Source organism: Scleropages formosus, chromosome 1, assembly GCF_900964775.1.
Source record: "Scleropages formosus chromosome 1, fSclFor1.1, whole genome shotgun sequence".
Lineage (NCBI taxonomy): Eukaryota > Metazoa > Chordata > Actinopteri > Osteoglossiformes > Osteoglossidae > Scleropages > Scleropages formosus.
Window position 1 is genome coordinate 21,395,823 of NC_041806.1, and position 18,660 is coordinate 21,414,482.

At 44.5% G+C, this 18,660-nt stretch overlaps 1 protein-coding gene across 1 annotated transcript; it reads left to right on the forward strand.

Moving 5' to 3' along the window:
- The first annotated feature begins 9,451 nt into the window (after positions 1-9,451).
- LOC108933071 (lanC-like protein 3) lies at positions 9,452-15,319 on the forward strand. The gene is made up of 5 exons (XM_018749892.2): positions 9,452-10,491; positions 11,717-11,840; positions 13,451-13,648; positions 14,275-14,482; positions 14,563-15,319. The coding sequence occupies exons 1-5, from the start codon at positions 9,955-9,957 to the stop codon at positions 14,720-14,722; spliced, it is 1,227 nt and encodes a 408-aa protein (XP_018605408.2). The 5' UTR covers positions 9,452-9,954; the 3' UTR covers positions 14,723-15,319.
- The last annotated feature ends 3,341 nt before the right edge of the window (positions 15,320-18,660 follow it).

The window sequence follows — 18,660 nt, forward strand, 5'->3', positions numbered from 1 at the left end:
GGATGCACTCCAGGTCCTTGGGCAGTGTTGACAGTTGTTGCCACAAGTATTCTAATAAAGGTCAGACCCTGATATTGTCAAGCCCCCCTGCAAGCACCTCAGACATAACCAACTGCTACATGGAGCCTCAAACTGTGGCCCCTTCTTTCATTTGAGGCACAGGCACATTGAAAAGCCCTAAGTACATCTAGGGCTTGTCTCCTGGAGACGGACTAAAATAACGGCAGGATACTGGGCTCTCCACTTGTGGAGGAGCCTGCGGTGAATATATCCAGAGTGGCACATACAGCCCATGGATGTACCAGTAATTATCCATTGTCTGGCCAAGAATGAAGAGCAGGTTCAGAGTTGGGAGAGATACTGTCCATGTCATTGATAGTGTTTTTTTTTGTAAGATGTATAGCCCTAGTGCTCATCCCTTTGTGAGTAAGCGCTTCTTCCCAAAGGTATATAAAAGAAGTCCCATTGATTAAATAAATGCAGGTGTTGTAGCAAAAGCACTTCATTATTTTCTACATAATAACGCAAACTTCAGAAAAAACATGAATTGATCTGCTACAGTACAGTAAAACCCAACAGAGATTTGTAATGGTTCCTCGCTTACAGGCAGAAACTGAGACTTGGTGTAAGAAGTAATGTCCATCGGTTGCTAAATATGAGGAGACTTGCTGGCCCCTGTTAATCTTGTGTTTGTCATTGTCCTTGGATACCTTCAACAGAAGCTTTTGACATTCCATTGGATTATAATTAGAACTTAGTTGTAACATAAAACTGTGATTGATTTAACCTCATTGCAGATCATGGTTATGGCTGCATGACAGAGACCTGAGAGGCAGTCGGTCACACAGCTGTGAAGAAAGGGTATGGGAGCACTCCACCATATTTAGAATCTGCTCAGATGACCAAAGTGAAACGTTATTGACAATGAAGGACCTTTGTCTTGGATCAATCAATTTTCCAGAACTCCAAAGCACATAGTATTTAGCTAGAACATGAGTGATGCAAAAAAAAAAACTGGAAAAACAATGTTTAAAATGCTAATACATGAAAATATACTGCAGTAGGCTTAAAGGTGGATTTGAGGTCTGATCCTTAGAGAAAATCAGGTTGCTTATTGCAGAGCAGAACAGTACTGTGAGAAACACCTCAGCTGTCCCTTTTTACATTTTGAGCTCCATGAAAATGAAGTCTATCCCTATAATAACTGAATCACACTTGTGGTGATTGGAAAGGAGTAAGAAACCTTGTTACCAGATAAGGCGGATCATTCCAGGACAGGCAAGAAAGAAACAAAAGTTGCTGAAAATCATGATCCATGCAGAAACAGTACTGTTTGTTCTTTGGCACAGCAGGTGTAGGACTCCTGCAGCTTTTTTAACATGGCCCTTTGACCAATTATTGACGCAAACAAAGATCAGCATCTTTGCTCAATGCAGCTCTGACCTGCTAAAAATGCACAGCTCCTGAAAGCAGCCAAAGGGAAAAAATAGGAGCGTTGCGTTAATGTGATGTCAAGAAACGTTCTGCTCAGTAATCTGAATCTGGAGAAGAAGATCTTTCATAGCCCAACGGGTATCTGGAAAATGATCACGAAGAAACTGCTCAGGAAATTACATGAAATATAAAACTAAAGAAAACACAAGTCAGCACTAGCATTCCAAACGAAAACAACGGTGCTGGCATTAAAAAATATTTTAAGACCCTCAAATATGTCAAAGCAGGAATTACAGTAAAACTGTAAGTGTAGGGAATAGTTCTGACCCGAAAAAAACGTCTGAAATGTTCTTACAATATGATGTTTTTAGAATATATAGCATAAGTCATGTGTAATAATTACTCTTACATTATAGTGCAAGATTGGTTTCTGTGGCAGGATGTAGCATTGTGCTCAAACAGCATGGCTGTAACATCAAGGTTCTGCTGCAGTTAAAAAGGTCCAGAGTTAGAGTAATAAATAAGTACATCTGCCATAAATAGGCACAGAAGATTTAGAAATGAATAACTGAAATGTTAGTTTCAGGTTCAATACACTGGGTGAAAATTAAATCATAGACACCTCTACATTCCTTCTGATAAACTGCATTATGTTCGAAAGTATTGAGCACACCGTGTGCTCAAAACTCTGGGCAAAAGCGGTATTGATCTTTGTACCAGCTATTAGACTTTTTATGTATACCTGTACATCATTAACATAAGCCTTTAGCTGAGCAAGATTATTCTTTTGATTCTAAATATATACGATTTAGATCTCTCTAAATAAAGCTTTGTGTTTGAAAACTTGATTAGTCTTTCTAAATGTCATCCTTGCCATTTTACAAAAACAAGACTTGTGACTCCCTTACAGAGTCAGGCACGGAAAATAGCTCTGTAATAATCTTTTCTGTTTGCAGTTTTACAATTATTCCAAACATGCATGCAGATTAAAATGTCATGTTGTACTCCAAGTGCAACAAAATGCAGAGTGTTCAATTGAAACAGGCAAAATAAATATCAATGGATTGAGTTTGAATAGGCGGGGGGTGCGGTGGCGCAGTGGGTTGGACCACGGTCCTACTCTCCAGTGGGTCTGGGGTTCGAATCCCGCTTGGGGTGCCTTGCGGCGGACTGGCGTCCTGTCCTGGGTGTGTCCCCTCCCCCTCCGGCCTTACGCCCTGTGTTGCCGGGTTAGGCTCCGGTTCCCCGTGACCCCGTAAGGGACAAGCGGTTCTGAAAATGTGTGTGTGTGTGTGTGTGTGTGAGTGAGTTTGAATAGGACTGACATTTCCAAGAGGAATGAATAACTGGGGGGGGCATGGTGGTGCAGTGGGTTGGACTGCATCCTGCTCTCCAGGGGGGTCTGGGGTTCAAGTCCCACTTGAGGTGCCTTGTGAAGGACTGGTGTCCCATCCTGGGTGTGTCCCCTCCCCCTCCAGCCTTTCGCCGTGTGTTGCCGGGTTAGGCATCTGGCTCCCCGCGACCCTCTATGGGACAAGCGGTTTCACCCAATGATGAATAACTGTCTGGGCACTAGGTTAGAGCTTAGTGCTTCAAATCCTGGCACAAACCAAACATTAAAAACCTGTGGGTGGAGAGCATATAAATGAACCATGGGGGCTGATTGTGAAAACTCTACACATTTTACTTGCAATGTAGTCTTGAAAAATCTGATTCACCAGATTTCTATATGACACATATATTTTATTTTTGAGATAATGCAGCACTGTACTGGAGAACTGAATTGATCCAGCTGGTACTCAAGCCTTTAAGCTGTTATAAACATGAAATATCAAAATTACACACACACACACACACACACACACACACACACACACACACTGGCTGAAACCGCTTGTCCCAAGCTGGGTCGCGGCAAACCGGAGCCTAACCCGTCAGCACAGGACACAAGGTTGGAGGGGGAGGGGACACACCCAGGACGGGACGCCAGTCCGTCGCAAGGCACCCCAAGCAGGACTCAAACCCCAGACCCACCACAGAGCAGGACCTAGCCAAGCCCACTGCGCCCCCCAAATTATAAACATGCATTATACGTATCTAATAAATCTATCTGGATTACAATGTTAGTTTCATGCAAAAAAGTGCCTGGAAGGTTAAACAAGAATTATCATATGGTGAAAAGCCTGGCTGAAATTCTGTGCTGAAGATCACCCTCGAAGGAGACACAACTGTCAGGATTTAACAAAGTCAAAATGCTACAAACTGAGACAAGAAGCAACAAATTATTAGTGACAAAGTTAAATTACTGTACAAGTAAAATGAGGTTAAGAGTCCAGTGACACACTGTGAGAAAGTTCAATGAGTAACACAGAAAAGCAGATGCTACATGGTTCCAAGGTGATGGATGGGTCTTCTCGGATGGGTCTCCCCCCCCATCTCTCGGCATTGGCTTCCTATAGCTGCCCAGATCAAATTCAAGACTCTGGTTACAGCCTACAAAATCATCTTCAAAATCAGATCTTCTCCTCGATATCTACTGAATCTGATCACCTACTACACCCCAACCAGACTGCTACTCTCCTCCACCTCTACCTGCTTGGCGCTGCCACGCATGAAAGCTCCAAAAGCATAAAAGTTTTCAGTTCCGGTTCTAATGTGGTGAAATGACCTTCCCCTCTCACTCAGGACTGCTGAATCCCCCTCTACATTTAAAAAACATCTCAAAACTCACCTCTTTTGGACTCACTCCTCTCCCGATATCATAAGTGCATGATATACATGTAATTTTTAATAACTTATTTAACAAACAAAAAGCCTTTATGCAGCTTGTGTAATGTCTGCCAGTTCATATAGTGGAATATGACAATGAACTGTACTTTAGAATCACATGTTTGCATCCAAATCTATCCTGCTGTTGATGTAATGCATTCTTTATATTGTTCTGTGAGATGGAAAACACTTTGGAAAACAGCGCCTGCTAAATTAATAAATGTAAATGCAATGCAAATGTCTTCAAAAGATGAAGTCAGAAGACTTACACACACACATACATATATACATACAGTATATATATAGCCTGGAGGCAAGGCATAATATTACAAGTTGTCTATATTTCTGAATAATTTCTATTTAAAGCTATGGTTTTCTTTTCCTCAGTTTGCAAAATAATAAAATTAAAAGAAAAAACTTCTTGACCGTTTAAAATCCCAAAGGGTACAATATAATTTAAACTACAATTTATTTTTCTTGACTTTATCATTATCAGCATTTTAAAATACTTTTCCTACTTCTTATCGAAGCATTCATGTTTTTTACAGGTACATTCAGAAGTTATTGTGTAATAGAAAACACTTGCTAATGTACTATTGACTATATGAGTGTGACTTTTGCACAGCGACTCAGCGGAATTAAGTTTTATGAGACGTGTCTAATGGAGCTGCGTGATCTATTATGTGGCGTTGCCGGTAAAGACTGCTAAGTGCCAGTTTGGAACCCATGTGCTGTTGCTTAACAGACCACCTCAAATAGGAAAGCAAACTAACCATCAGAAACAATGTCTCGAAGCTTCTCAGACAACGTGATGCTTCTATTAGGACAATAAATAGAGCAGGAGAAAACAAGGCAGGTATTCGTTTTGCTCCGTGCCGCATTACTCCAGATGTGCATTCGGCTCTCCAGTGCTCTTCTTGGGAAGCGGTCTCCTGCCCGCGCCAAATTGCATTTTTATCAATGGCCGAAAACACAAAGAATGTCAATTTCCTGACCTTCTCGTGTTTTGCTTCAAGATACTGACGCGCACTAAAATGAGGCTCTGTCTCTTTTCATTTTGTTTTTTTTTCCCACGTGTCCCAATTAAAGTTTGGTTTGAACTCAAATATTAATAGGGACGAGGAGGCCGACCAATCCATTCCCTCGCTGATAAATTCGCATCCGGATTGCGAGGTCTTATTCCCACTTTCCGCACCCCTTTCGCACGTATCGATGCCCTAACCGTAATTCGTTCGAAAGAGCCGCGACAGAAACGGGCTTAAAAATGCTTGGCGGAAGCTGCAACACTGAGCGACTGAGTCGAATCCTGGATGTTCGGAAACAGACGCTCCGCGCAGCACCTTGAAGACTTCCGTCCAAACAGCACGAGCGTGCGCTGATGAATGGGCCGGAATATACGAATCTGAATGGAAATGTCCGAGCTGGAGACCGCAATAGCTTTGCGCCGGCGTTTTACATTTCGGCTCGACACCAGTCCTGCAATTTCAGGTAATTTGTCCAATTACATCTCAGCTGCGGCAGGCTGGAACATACAGCACGAGCCTCTAATGGCGATCATTCCGTGTTCCGTCCTCCACTTGTTGACAGAGGCGTTTATTAAGGCCCTAATTAGATGGAGACACATTTCCTGGAGATCTGCAGCCCGTGTCTCCCTTTACAGCCTCATCTCAGAATATTTTGTTTCCCAGCCATGCTGAGAAATGCAGGAACTCGAGCCGAAACGCGGCCCCCGGCTCTGCCCTTTTAAAGCCAGCCTTAATCAGCTTCCACGCTGTGATTCTTGTCAGTCAGCAGAGTTCCCCTGCGAGAAACGATAAACACGGCGATCAAGGCGGCCCTTTCCGTTCGCTTTCAAATTTCGTCTTCCGCCGAGGGTGGCGAACGAAGCAGTCACGCGTGAAAACGTGTATTTAACACTACCGAAATCAGAATTCAAAACTTTTAGGCCCTTTGTAATCTCAATAAATACATTTCACAAGTTTCTTACAAGGTGATTCAACTACTCTATTAATGTCAAAACACTTAAAATCCAGCTAACCGATATTTTGTCACGCCCCAAGAACAGCAGGCAGTATTATGAATGAAGGTTTTAATCCCATTTTTATTACCAGTTTTGACACTTACAGTTATATGAAATTGCCTAGGAAAAATTTGAGCATATTTTGAAAACACACTATTTCCATTTCAGCTCAAGTGGTGATATTTATTAATTACCCGGAAGCACACGAAGCACAGAACCCGCTGCAGTAATATATATAATATATAATATTATATCATATCAGCTAGAAGAGGCAGGCTGTATGAGCAAAGTTTCCGGTAAACACAGAAACTTTCCTATATCTGCTTGTCCAAAGCCGTGGGCTCCCATCCCTCAAGCAAGGCAGGGTCATTCGAGGTCATAATTCCAATTTGTCATCTGGGCAGAACAAACGACTGGTCAAAGCGTTCCTAATGCCTTGCGCTTTCAGACAGACACTAATGCACACATTTATATTCAGTCTGCATGTGCCCAAGAACAACATCTGAATATTAGCCCACACTGCATACATGATCACAAGCCTCCTGTAGTAAATATAACGAGGGAAACTTGGAGGACTGTTCCCCAGACAGCAGAAAATATTCGTAATTAGAAAGCCATGAATGGAACTGCTGTGATATTTTTAAACTCGTTTTTACATATATAAACTGTTTCCTTGTCGTACGAAACCCTTTTCGCTACACTGAGGAAAAATTGCAGGGTTAACATATAAAGACAAATCCAACTGACTGTCTGAGATTGCTTTCACCTTTAAATGTCCCTGGAAGTTCTTCTCTAAGAGTCCTAACCTTTAAAAAAAAACAACAAAGAGAAAAAAAATGAAAAAGGAGCCACTCTGATTAAACTTTTTCTATGAGCACCAATTTCTATTTTAAATATCTGAAGTATGCTGGTTTTGAAGGTACAGGAAGTGCATATTTTAATGTATATGTAAATTGTATTATGTCTGCCACCACTTTAAGAAGCTGCAGTTGAGTGTGAGGCTGACCTCATACTACTCTTGGCATAAAAATGTAAAAAATGAATCATATCCCTAGAGCCTGAACCAGGGCATACACTCCCTCACCTTCTGTGCCTCTGAGGTTAGTTCTGGACTATAGATACCTCACACTGGACAAGCAATTATTGAGAATGAATGAATGAATCAATCCATCACTCAATCAATGACTGAATGAATGGTCTCATATCCATATAGATATACATGAGAGCCTTGTGTATATCCTCAGTGCCAACTAAAATACTTCCACATTGGAAAAGCTTGATATTTCGTACATCTGCTGTATAACGCATATTGCGAACAATAACCTTAACATTAAATCTCCTGTTCCTTGTGACACTAATCCCTTCTCTCTCCCACTGCTCTCATTACTGTTCTCCCACTCGCTCTGTGTCAGCCAGCCCGGGTTCCAAGGAAATTTCTTTCTGTAGACAACTCTCTCCATCAATTGTTCAAATTAGCCTTTGTCAGAAGGCTCTTGACTCAGGTGTGCGGCGTCATCGTTTCAATTTATCAATGTTGTCAAGGCTGCGAGGATTAAAATAACCTGGGAACAGATTCTGATAAGAATATGTTCCAAATGGCCAAGGACGAATGATAGTTTTGCCCCTTCAGACCGGTAATGTCATGATCAGTATCACAATAACTAGGCTAATAAGAATGCAGAGCACATTATTAATCGCAGGCAGGAAATTCCATCCTAAATTCACAACAGCTGACCTCATACTCCATAAACTCACCAACATATCTGTTACATCAAAGAATGGACTCATATACTATTTTCATTCAAGTGATTGCTACACTGAGCCATATCATGTTATTCAGGTAAGACTGTAGCAACCTAAAGAAAAACTGCATTTATTAATAGTTAGGCCTGTACAAGCAAAAATATACAGGCTAATATAAAGGGCACAGTGATGAATATAGCAATATTCCAGAAGGGAAGAGATGACTGCTCCGCGACTGCTTTTAAAGAACTTGACTGCATGATCTGGAGATTGGAGCTGGTGGAACACAGACTGTCATGGGTCATGCCTCCTGGAGTGTGTCATAGCACAGCGATAGGAACAGATCCTTCAGCTCAGACATCTAATAGTACTGAAGTGTTGTTGAAAGAAAAAAAATGACACCTAGACACTTTAAAATGCTTGGGGAATGCATAAACAGATGTTTTTTTTTTTTTTTTTATTTGTCCCTGTTATCACTGATATAGGAGCTCACCAGTGATGCTTCCCTGCAGAAACTGTTCATTAAATGTATTTGCTTCACTTGGATGCAGTCGAGTGGAGCTTCAGGACCAAGGATAGCGACCAGATACCCAGACCAAAGATCTGTGAAGGTTACCATGGTTGTACCGCACTTTACTTCACTGACTTTCTCCCTGCCTTACTGACACCAGTCAGGTTACAGCTTGTTTCATACATGGACAGCTTCAAATCAAAAATGCGCACATGGGGCAATTAATTTGTTTAATTTTACACGGTGCCACAGCAAGTAGCGCTGCTGTCTTAGAGTGCCTGGGTGGGACGAGAGGATGTGGGTTCATTCCCTGCTCAGTCTGTGTGGAGTTTGCATGTTCTCCCCGTGTCTGCGTGGATTTCCTCCGGGTGCTCTGGTTTCCTCCCACAGTCCAAAGACATGCTGTTCAGGTTCCCCCGTAGTGTGTGAGTGACAGAGAGAGTGTGTTCCACTGATGTATGGATGAGTGACCCATAGTAAGTAGTGTATCTAGCAGTGTAAATCACTGCGGTGAATAAGGTGTGTGGGCTGATAACACTACATAGAGTTCATTGGAAGTTGCTTTGCAAAAAAGCGTCTGTTAAATAATAAAATGTAATTCCGGGATGCGAACCCGAACACACTGTATGCTGTGTAGGTAATGGAAATTGTGTCCATTTGCTTATTTTATAATAGATTGCGTTATTGGCTTGCGGGTGCAAACATCCAGAAGCAAGCGGATATCACCATCTACTGGATCCCAACACTTTTTTTCGTCCCGTCTTGCATTTTGCTTCGCAACACAATGTAACGTCTGTGGACCGCGAGGCAGTCGGAATTCTTTCATAAATTTCGTACGATCGTTACAGTTATGACACCAAAGCTGATGAGCCCACGGCACGTGACGTGTGACGCACAGTCGGGTATGTGTTAATTTCCCATACCAGCGGGGTTCATCTTGAACCAGTATTTGCAATAATTTTAATTTAATAATGAATGATGATGCAATTAAGTAATTTTCACAGGCAACCTCAAAGTCTTGAAATAAGAGCGCACGTACAAGACGACGAAGTCAGCGCGTATGCTGTCTGACTACAACGCGGCGTATTCGGAACACGGCGAAACACGGTAGACGCAAGGGACGCTTACGCTGGAGCGCGTTTTTACGGCTTTACCGTCGCGCCACTTTTCTGGAAAATACAAATCCCACAAAGCGAGCGGGGGCGGGGGCGGGAGAGGGCGCGCGACAACGTTTCCGGCTTGTGCCGGAGCCGCAGCAGCGACACGCGCAGCCCTCCGCGCGAAATTAAAGTGCTGGTGGTGCGCGCGCCGCCCTTCTCTGTCAGCGCGAAGCAGCAGTTCAGTTCCTCCGGACGCCCGCTGCTGACTTCCCTCTCTCTCTCTCTCTCTCTCTCTCTCTCTCTCTCTCTCTGTTCGTCAGTCACAGTCAGTGTCCTGCTGCTGCTGCGCTGCGAGCGCCGGTGTCACCGGTGTGACGATGGAGAGCAACAAGCGCTGCTTCGAGAACCGTTACGCGGACTACAGCGGCTCGCTGCTGGCGGGACAGGGCAACGAGGCCGTCGTGCCCGTGGTGGTCGCCACCGTGGAGAGGATCCTGAAGAAGGTGCCGCTGGACGCCGCGGAGTGCGACGGCGGCCTCTACGACGGCCCGGCAGGGGTGGCATACGCGCTGTACTACGTGTCCGAGTGCCCCCTGTTCGCCGCGCGCCGGGACGCGTACCTGAAGCGCGCGAAGCACATCATCGACGTGTCCGTGAAGTGCGTGGACGCGGAGCAGGACAAGAACTTGCGGGTGGCCTTCCTGCTCGGCGGCGCCGGCATCTACGCCGTGGCCGCCATGGTGTACAAAGCCATGGGCTTGTCGGACTTCGTGAAGCCCCTCACCAAATTCCGCAACCTGTGGGAGGTGTGCGCGCCCATCCACTTCCTCGAGTGCGGCTCGGACGAGCTCTTCGTGGGCAGGGCGGGCTACCTGTGCGCGGCCCTCGTGCTCAAGCAGAGGCTGGGGATAGAGGTGGGTTCAACGCACGGCGCGCTTCGCAGCACCACATTCTTGGGTGTGGTTCAAACGCACGACCACCATTTACCTTCCGCGCGCTTATAGCGTGTTATTGCGCTAATGCTCGCTGGCCGACAGGGGGCGCCCGTGTCGCGCAAAACAGCGCGCCTTTCCTGTCTTGCTTTTCGCCGCTGCCGCGCGTCCCTCACTATTTCAGCGGTACCTACCGAGAAAACACATTTCCGGCCGATTGCGCCGAAGTGGTTTATAAAAAAAAAAGTGATTGATCGGAGCATTTGTGTCGTATTACCATCGTTTCACGCAGCGCTTTCAACTGCTTTCAATCGGAATCTGTAGGACCGTTCAGACCCGAAGGGTTGGTGTTACCATGGCAACGAGCCCAAGCGACACGGTGGATTTTTTTTGCCCGCGAGGAGGGGCTGCGGCCGTTTTGCTCCGTGCGCCACGTGGCGCCTGGACGTGCATCCTCTTATATTTGAATCGAAGTTAGAATAATAATTGTTGATTACATCAATAGAGTGACAATAATACTTTATGAAGTGTAGTTGATGACGTGCGCGTCTCAGCGCATCCTCCGAAACGGGTCACATGATTTTCCCACCAGGGTCTTACCCTGTGTTTTTTTGCGCAAACTTGTGCCAGTTTATATTGTTTCGCCTGAGCAAAGTTTCTAGTAAAAAACAGAGACTTTCCTTTATCTTCTTGACCAAAGCTCTGGGTTCCTATCTATTTCATTCCGTCTCTCCTTCCTAATAAAGACAATCTCAGTTCTAAAATGACTGTTTAATAAACTTAGGACACTGCTCTTACACACTCAGGTTGTCTGGGCTAGCTTTCTCCCGGTGCACACTCTAAAACTGGCACTTGCTGCAACAGCATATAGAACAATAGTTCCTATTGTTACATTACCCTCAAGCAAAGCAGGGGCATTGGAGGTCAGAATTCCAATTTGTCATCTGGACCAAACAAGTGACTGGTCGAAATGCTCTAAAACAGACACTAAAAAGGGAGCTGGGTCAGATCGGTACGCACTAAAGAGCGCTGTCCCTTATTTATCAAGGTAAAACGGTTCCGCTGCTCGCAGCGCTGTACATCACGGACAGTCCGTGCATTAAATCTCCCCCTTTTTGTGATGATTGCGATGAATTGGTATTTGTCTCTTCCTGATCAGGTCGCTGTTTGTGTTCAGTTTTTCCACTCATGCGTTTCTCATTTACAGATACTGAGTACGGAGCAAATAAAAGCAATCTGCCAGGCGATAATAGAGTCTGGTAAACAGTACGCAAGGAAGAAAAGAAAACCCTTTCCACTCATGTATTCCTATTATGGCACAGAATATTTGGGTAAGGAACGTTATTCTGGCATAAGCAATAGTTGTACTTTAAAAGCTGCTTTTTCCTAATGTGATCATTTTACATAACAGCGTTATCTTTTGCACAGAAACTAAACACAAATTACACAGTTTGTGGTGAAAGATTCCTTCTGGTGAACCTTCTTTTGTTTTTTTTGACATCCCAGTCACACTTTTGACTTGTTCTGTTCTGGTGCTGAAGCTAACACTACTCTTCCTTGATCGCGACAGATGAAGAAGTCCTTCAGAGGTGAAGATTTTACTTTCACACCAACACAAAGGTCATAGTAAGCAATGATTGCATGAAAGCAGCCATATCTATACTGGAAAGAAAAACTGCACCGGTTGCCTGACAAGGCTGTGGCAAAACCAGTAAAAAGCACCTGAGTGTTAGTGTACCACTGCCATGGCAGCTGTATAATCTGAAAGTGCATGCTTTTCCCCAAATGCCCTTTCTGTATGCTTATCATTTTATCCCTCTGCATTCAACAGAATCAATCCATGTATTGCTTTAAACACATTACAGGCCACATGTCCTCGTACGTTCGAAAAGGTCTCGGGGTTTAACACCTAGTTTTTCCGTGAGATTTCCGCATGTGACCCATCCTTTACTTTGCGAGAATGGTAAACAGTCAAGCTAACATGGCTGTAAATTTGCTGCTTACACATCCGAGACATAATTTGGTTAAAACAAAAAAGGTTTTGTCCACTCAGCTCCGCTAGCTCTCCACGCAACACGTCTGCGCTCCGCCGTCAGCTAAGAAAGCGTAAACCGGAGTTTAGTTCATCTCAAGATTTTCCCACTTTTGCTGTTGGTTTGACCATTACGCAAGAAAGCATTTCTCCAGATCAAACCCAGACGGCATCCTTATTTTATCGCAGAATTGTTTGCATGTGTTTTTGTATTTTTTTTTTCTTTTTTATTTAGCTTGAATAAGCTTTTGACAGTATTACATGTTGTAGGAAGGACCTGATATAGTTGTCTGCTCTGTGGGATTCAAGCATGTTCACCTGTGACCTTGAGGATCAGATGTGCTGAGTCTTTGCTTAAATTTGTCATCGCGAGACTGTGAACACCCTGCCTCACGTCTGCAGATGATCCGCACACGCTTCCTTCAATTCCGTCATCGAATGTAACATACTACTAGCGTTCAGCAGTAAAATAATATATTAAATGAAGTTGAAATAGTCTTAGCTTATCTGATCCTCAAAAGTATTTTCAGATGGATTGTTCTGGGGAAAAAAATGGTAAAATGTAGAGTTTTGGAATAATTATTGTGGAGTTGCTGCATAACATATATTGGGCCCCTTGTTCACAGAAATCTTGATCTTTTTAGGTATGTGTTTTACTTGTGAGTTAATATTCTTTTAAATTCAAGCGCACAAATGACAGGTCAAAATGTTTTGTGAACAAGGCCTTGTATGTTGAATCATACGGATCATATTGTGATTTGGTGCCATTTCTAGTCACCATGCACCTCTGTGTGTGTGTGTGTGTGTGTGTGTGTGTGAGAGCAAGCATGTGCTTGCATGTATGCATTCATCTATGTGTGTGTGTGTGTGTGTGTGTGCATTTGTATGTGTGCCCTTCCTCCCTTTCAGGTGCAGCGCACGGACTGTCTTCCATCCTGCAGATGGCGCTCTCCTACCAGGATGTTCTGTCTCCCGGGGAGCGAGAGCTGGTGTGGCAAAGCGTGGATTTCCTCATGAACCAAGAGCAGAACTGCAACTGGCCCGCAGAGCTGGGGACCATGATTGAGCGGGAGAACGAGTTGGTGCACTGGTGCCACGGTGCTCCAGGTGAGCACCCCCCCCCCGCTGAGCTGTGTCAGCTCAGTTTGCATGTTCGCCCCATCCTTATGTGTGTTTCTTCCCACAGTCCGAAGACACGTGTTTCAGGTGTGTCTTCAATGACTTTAAATTGCCCTTGATGTGTGAATGCGAGAAAATAAAAGTGTGTGTGAGATCACTTTTTGATTGAGTGACGTGTGCCCTGTGTTTCCAGGATACGCTCCGGACAACCGCAACCCTCCACTGGTTATTGAAAATGAATGAACATAATGGTTAAGGGCATGAGGGGCTTTACTAGTGTTATACCTTTAGTAAAACTACTATAAATATGTCTATGAAAACCAATTAGAATATGTGTGCGTGAGTTGGGACAGTTGGTGGCATGATGGTTAGAGCTCTGCTGCCTTTGGACCCAAAAGTTGCAGGTTTGATTCCCACCTTGAGCTGAAGTACCCTTAAGCAAGGTACTTATCCTAAATTGCTCCAGTAAAATTACCCAGCTGTATAAATGGGTAAGTAATTGCAAAGTTGCTTGGACGAAAAGTACCAGCTAAATGTACACTTTTTCATTTCTACAGTATGAGTGTTACAGTAACTGTTGTTCTTCGAAACTCTGCTGACGCTGTGTTGGACAGGTGTGGCGTATCTGTTTGCCAAAGCCTACCTGATCAACAAGAGGCCGCAGTACCTGGACACGTGCATCCGCTGTGCCGAGCTGGTGTGGCAGAAGGGGCTGCTGAAGAAAGGACCCGGGATCTGTCACGGAGTGGCAGGAAGCGCCTACGTTTTCCTGCTCCTCTACCGCCTCACTGGGAATTCAAAGTACATCTACCGCGCACAGAGGTACGGCTGATCCCGTTCTCAGTTCCTCGCTGTCGGATTCCCCATCCCCCTTTCACAGACCCCCCCCCCCCGTGTTCCAGGTTTGCTGAGTTCCTGTTCACCGAAGAGTTCAAGGCTGGGTCCAGCTCGGTGAACCGCATCTACAGCCTGTTCGAGGGACTCTCGGGCACTGTCTGCTTTCTGGTGGACCTGCTGCAACCTGACAAGTCAGAGTTCCCTCTCTTCAGCGTCTTCACCTAGATCCGTACGCACACGGTCGGGGGGGGGCTGGCGGTTTTCCTCCCACACGTCATCATCTTTATTAAGCTCAAGTTCACAACTGACCGGGGGCTTTTCAACTACGGTTCTGGGGTCCGGAGCCAAAAGACCCTCTCTCAGCCTGGCAGCGGCCCTCTTGATTCGCCCTTCCGTCTCGGATTAAACGACATCAATAAAAATAATTTCTGTCTCTTTCAGACTCGAAGGAGTTTGACAACCTGCTGGCTCTCCAGAACAGTAGTTGGAAAACCTCATTTCAAACATTTTTGTGTTATTTCGCCGTGTTTAGTGGCTGCAGTTGTTTGACATTGCTACGGTGAAGAAGCTCGATTGTAAGCAACAGTTTATCCTCACATGACCTGACTAATCGGGGGGTGTGGGAAAGCGATTGACCGGTCGTTCTAATAAATCATGTACGTGATTTTTTTTGTATCGTTTGGGTATGACAGTAATCTTGTCATACATAAATAAATTGTATGTACTCATGAGGAAAATGAGTAATGATCACGATGCCATGTTGGAGAATGGCATTATTTTATTATATTTTATTTATATTATAGGAGGGTGCGGTGGCGGAGTGTGTTGGACCAGATCCTGCTCTCCAGTGGGTCTGGGGTTCGAGTCCCGCTTGGGGTGCCTTGCAACGGACTGGCGTCCCGTCCTGGGTGTGTCCCCTTCCCCCTCAGGCCTTACGCCCTGTGTTGCCGGGTTAGGCTCCAGTTCCCCGCGACCCCGTATGGGACAAGCGTTTCCGAAACTCTGTGTGTGTGTGTGTTTATATTATAATATACATATACACACACACACGCACACACATTTTCTGACCGGCTTGTCCCATTCGGGGTCGCGGGGAGCCGGAGCCTAACCCGGCAACACAGGGCGCAAGGCTGGAGGGGGAGGGGACACACCCAGGACGGGACGCCAGTCTGTCGCAAGGCACCCCAAGCGGGACTCGAGCCCCAGACCCATTGGAGAGCAGAACCGGTCCAACCCACTGCGCCACCGCGCCCCTCCCAATTATAATATATTTTCTATATATTTTATTTTATTATGGGACAGCTGGTAGTATAGTGGTTAGAGCTGCTGCTGCTTTTGAACCCAAATGTCACAGCTTCAATTCCCACCTCTAGTTGTAGTACCCTTGAGCAAGGTACTTACCCTGAATTGCTCCAGTAAAAATTGCCCAGTTGTATAAATGGGCAAATAACTGTCAGTAGCTTTACATTGTAAATCACTTTGGAGAAAAGTGTCAGATTAATGTAATTATTAGTTTTATACAACCAAATCACTTTAGATACTGAAATAAAGTGATTTTTCAAGAATTTATATTACACTTTGTAATTTTTTTGAAAATTCTGTTCAACTAAATTATAAAAACTGTGCTAAATTATGCTACAATAGAAATATATAGATTGTCCGGTCATTCCAGTATCCGGCCACCCGAGACCCGGTCATGAAAGGACTAACTGTAACTGATTTTTATATATGGTGAAGGGACTTTGTTACAAATCATGTGTGGTTATAAATCAAACATTTCTCATACACAACAAAACAATAGTGCTACTGGTAACTTGTCCGCCGTTCTCACTGTTTCCCCAGTGGTTTCTTGCGAAGTGCGTGGTCCATTGTCCCTTCTTCTCGGGTTACCTTCAAGTGCTTTCCTGCACATCCGGGGTGTTCGGCTTTCATTCCCGCAGGCCACGGCATCTGCCGGTCTCCACTGCAACCATCATCATCATGTAATCAATTACGCTCAATAAAGGGCAGAACTATTTTGCGCTCACAGTCTAAAATTAAACCACAAGGTCATTGTTTGGAAATATTAACAGTTTATTGCTTTGTAATTTCAGTCAAATTTTTGAACATTTCGGTAAGTCTTATTTACTTGGTGAAATCAGGCAAGATGAGAGTTCAAACAAGCATGTCGACTTGCGGACACTGTGGCTCCCAGGAGCGAGAGTTGAATACCCCCGCTATACGGTACAGTGTAGTCATGTGACATATAAGGCTCCACCCCACCTATCTTAAATTAGCTGTCACCTTCCTGCTGGGTTTTGACTGACACCGCTTTGCCACACATGCCGGAGCGTTTCAGCATCTCGGAAGCACACATTTAACAAAGTCCTGCGAAACAAAAGATAAGCGCGCATTTGGTATCAAACTGCGGTGAACGGAACTGTTTCCGCAAGATTCCTCCGCTTAACGTTGGCCCAGAGTCGCACGCACGAACAACACCGCACCTGACCCATACAGTGAAAAAGAAATACCGCTTTGATATTGAAAGTAACAGGTCTGCTGTTGTCCTCAAGTGTGCATTGAGTGTATTCAAAGAGAAGCTAGAGTGTTTAGTTAGGTGTGTTTTTTCCATGCAAAAGTCATGCGGAGCAGAATAATATTAGTATGTGGTCAGAGGAGAAAGTAATGAAGGAAACCTCCTGAGACCTCAGATACCCTGTTGGTATGTGCTGAGCTTCCACTTATACGTAGCGTCAAGGTTTAAAACTTCATGTACTACCTGATTCATACATGCATATTCTGAAGGATTGGTATTTAGTTCAATACAGTGAATATTACTGTAATTTCGCTAGTTGCCTTGTAAACATTTGTGAATTTAACACAAGATTTTGTACAAATGCGATCAAGCAGCTAATAACCAGAATTGACAATAGGAAGCAGCGATGATAATGAATATTTCCTCCCAAGTGCTGAAAGTCTTGTTTTTTTTTTTTTTTTAAAAAAAAAAGGTCTCCGTTTAAAATGAAGATGTACATTTTAACAAAGCTTAACAGAACTTTGGAATTTTACAATTATAAACACGTGTTTTTATAAAGATAAATGTCTGTTTTTGAAGTTATGTGGCACTTTTTTTTGCATGTCCTACGCTATTTTCATTAAGCATAGTATGAAAACTTGGTTCATCTAATAAATTGCTGGACTCACGCGACTGTGTCTTAATGTCAGTGTGTAGCACCTTCAGATGAGCTGCTTTAAAGAATCCAGACACAAGACATGGAGTGGACAAGCACCATTAATTGTATATAACATAAATTGTATACATTGTTGGTGTTGATGGTAAATAAAACTGTGGTAAAAATTTTACAAAAAATGGTTCAGTAAGATACTAAGTCTTAGGACCTACCAGCCACCAAGGCAGCTCATAGATCTTGTAGGGAAGGTAAAATCAGCACTCAGCACCAGTTCAGGACAACTGGTGACGGTGCAAGGCTCGCAGTTGATGGTTACCATCACAGTCCCATGGGAGGAACACTTAGAGGAGCCCAATGGGAGGAAGAACATAAAGTCCAAGGAACTCATGGAGCAGCTCAAAATGTTGGTGGACATGGTGTGTGTCCATTGAAGAAAGCTGCGGGGGGCTGTGGGGGGCAGGCCGCTGTATGGGGTCGAGAGGGTGTTGGGTATCACAGGCAGCCAGAGGGAGAGAGGCTGTCAAAGCTGTCACTGAGGCCGCAGAGAGGACATCTAGATGGTAATGGACCAGGACACGTGAGCCGTGGATTCAAGGTACCGCTACCTGGCTGTAAGCCGAGGTGTGATCACTCCTGGTGGGGTCACCTGGGTGAGGAGGAAAAGGCCAAAATACAAAGTGACCCAGGTTACATCATTGACTGTGCCTTTAGGTGCATTGCAATATATAAAAAAATAAACTTAGACTCACTGTGAAAATATGAACACAGTATCTTAGTTATTATAACAGTACTTGTCCCCCCCATCTGTGAATTGTACTGAACTGAATACTGTAGCCGGGGGTGCGGTGGCGCAGTGGGTTTGACCGGGTCCTGCTCTCCGGTGGGTCTGGGGTTTGAGTCCCGCTTGGGGTACCTTGTGATGGACTGGTGTCCCATCCTGGGTGTGTCCCCTCCCCCTCCAGCCTTACGCCCTGTGTTGCCAGGTGAGGCTCC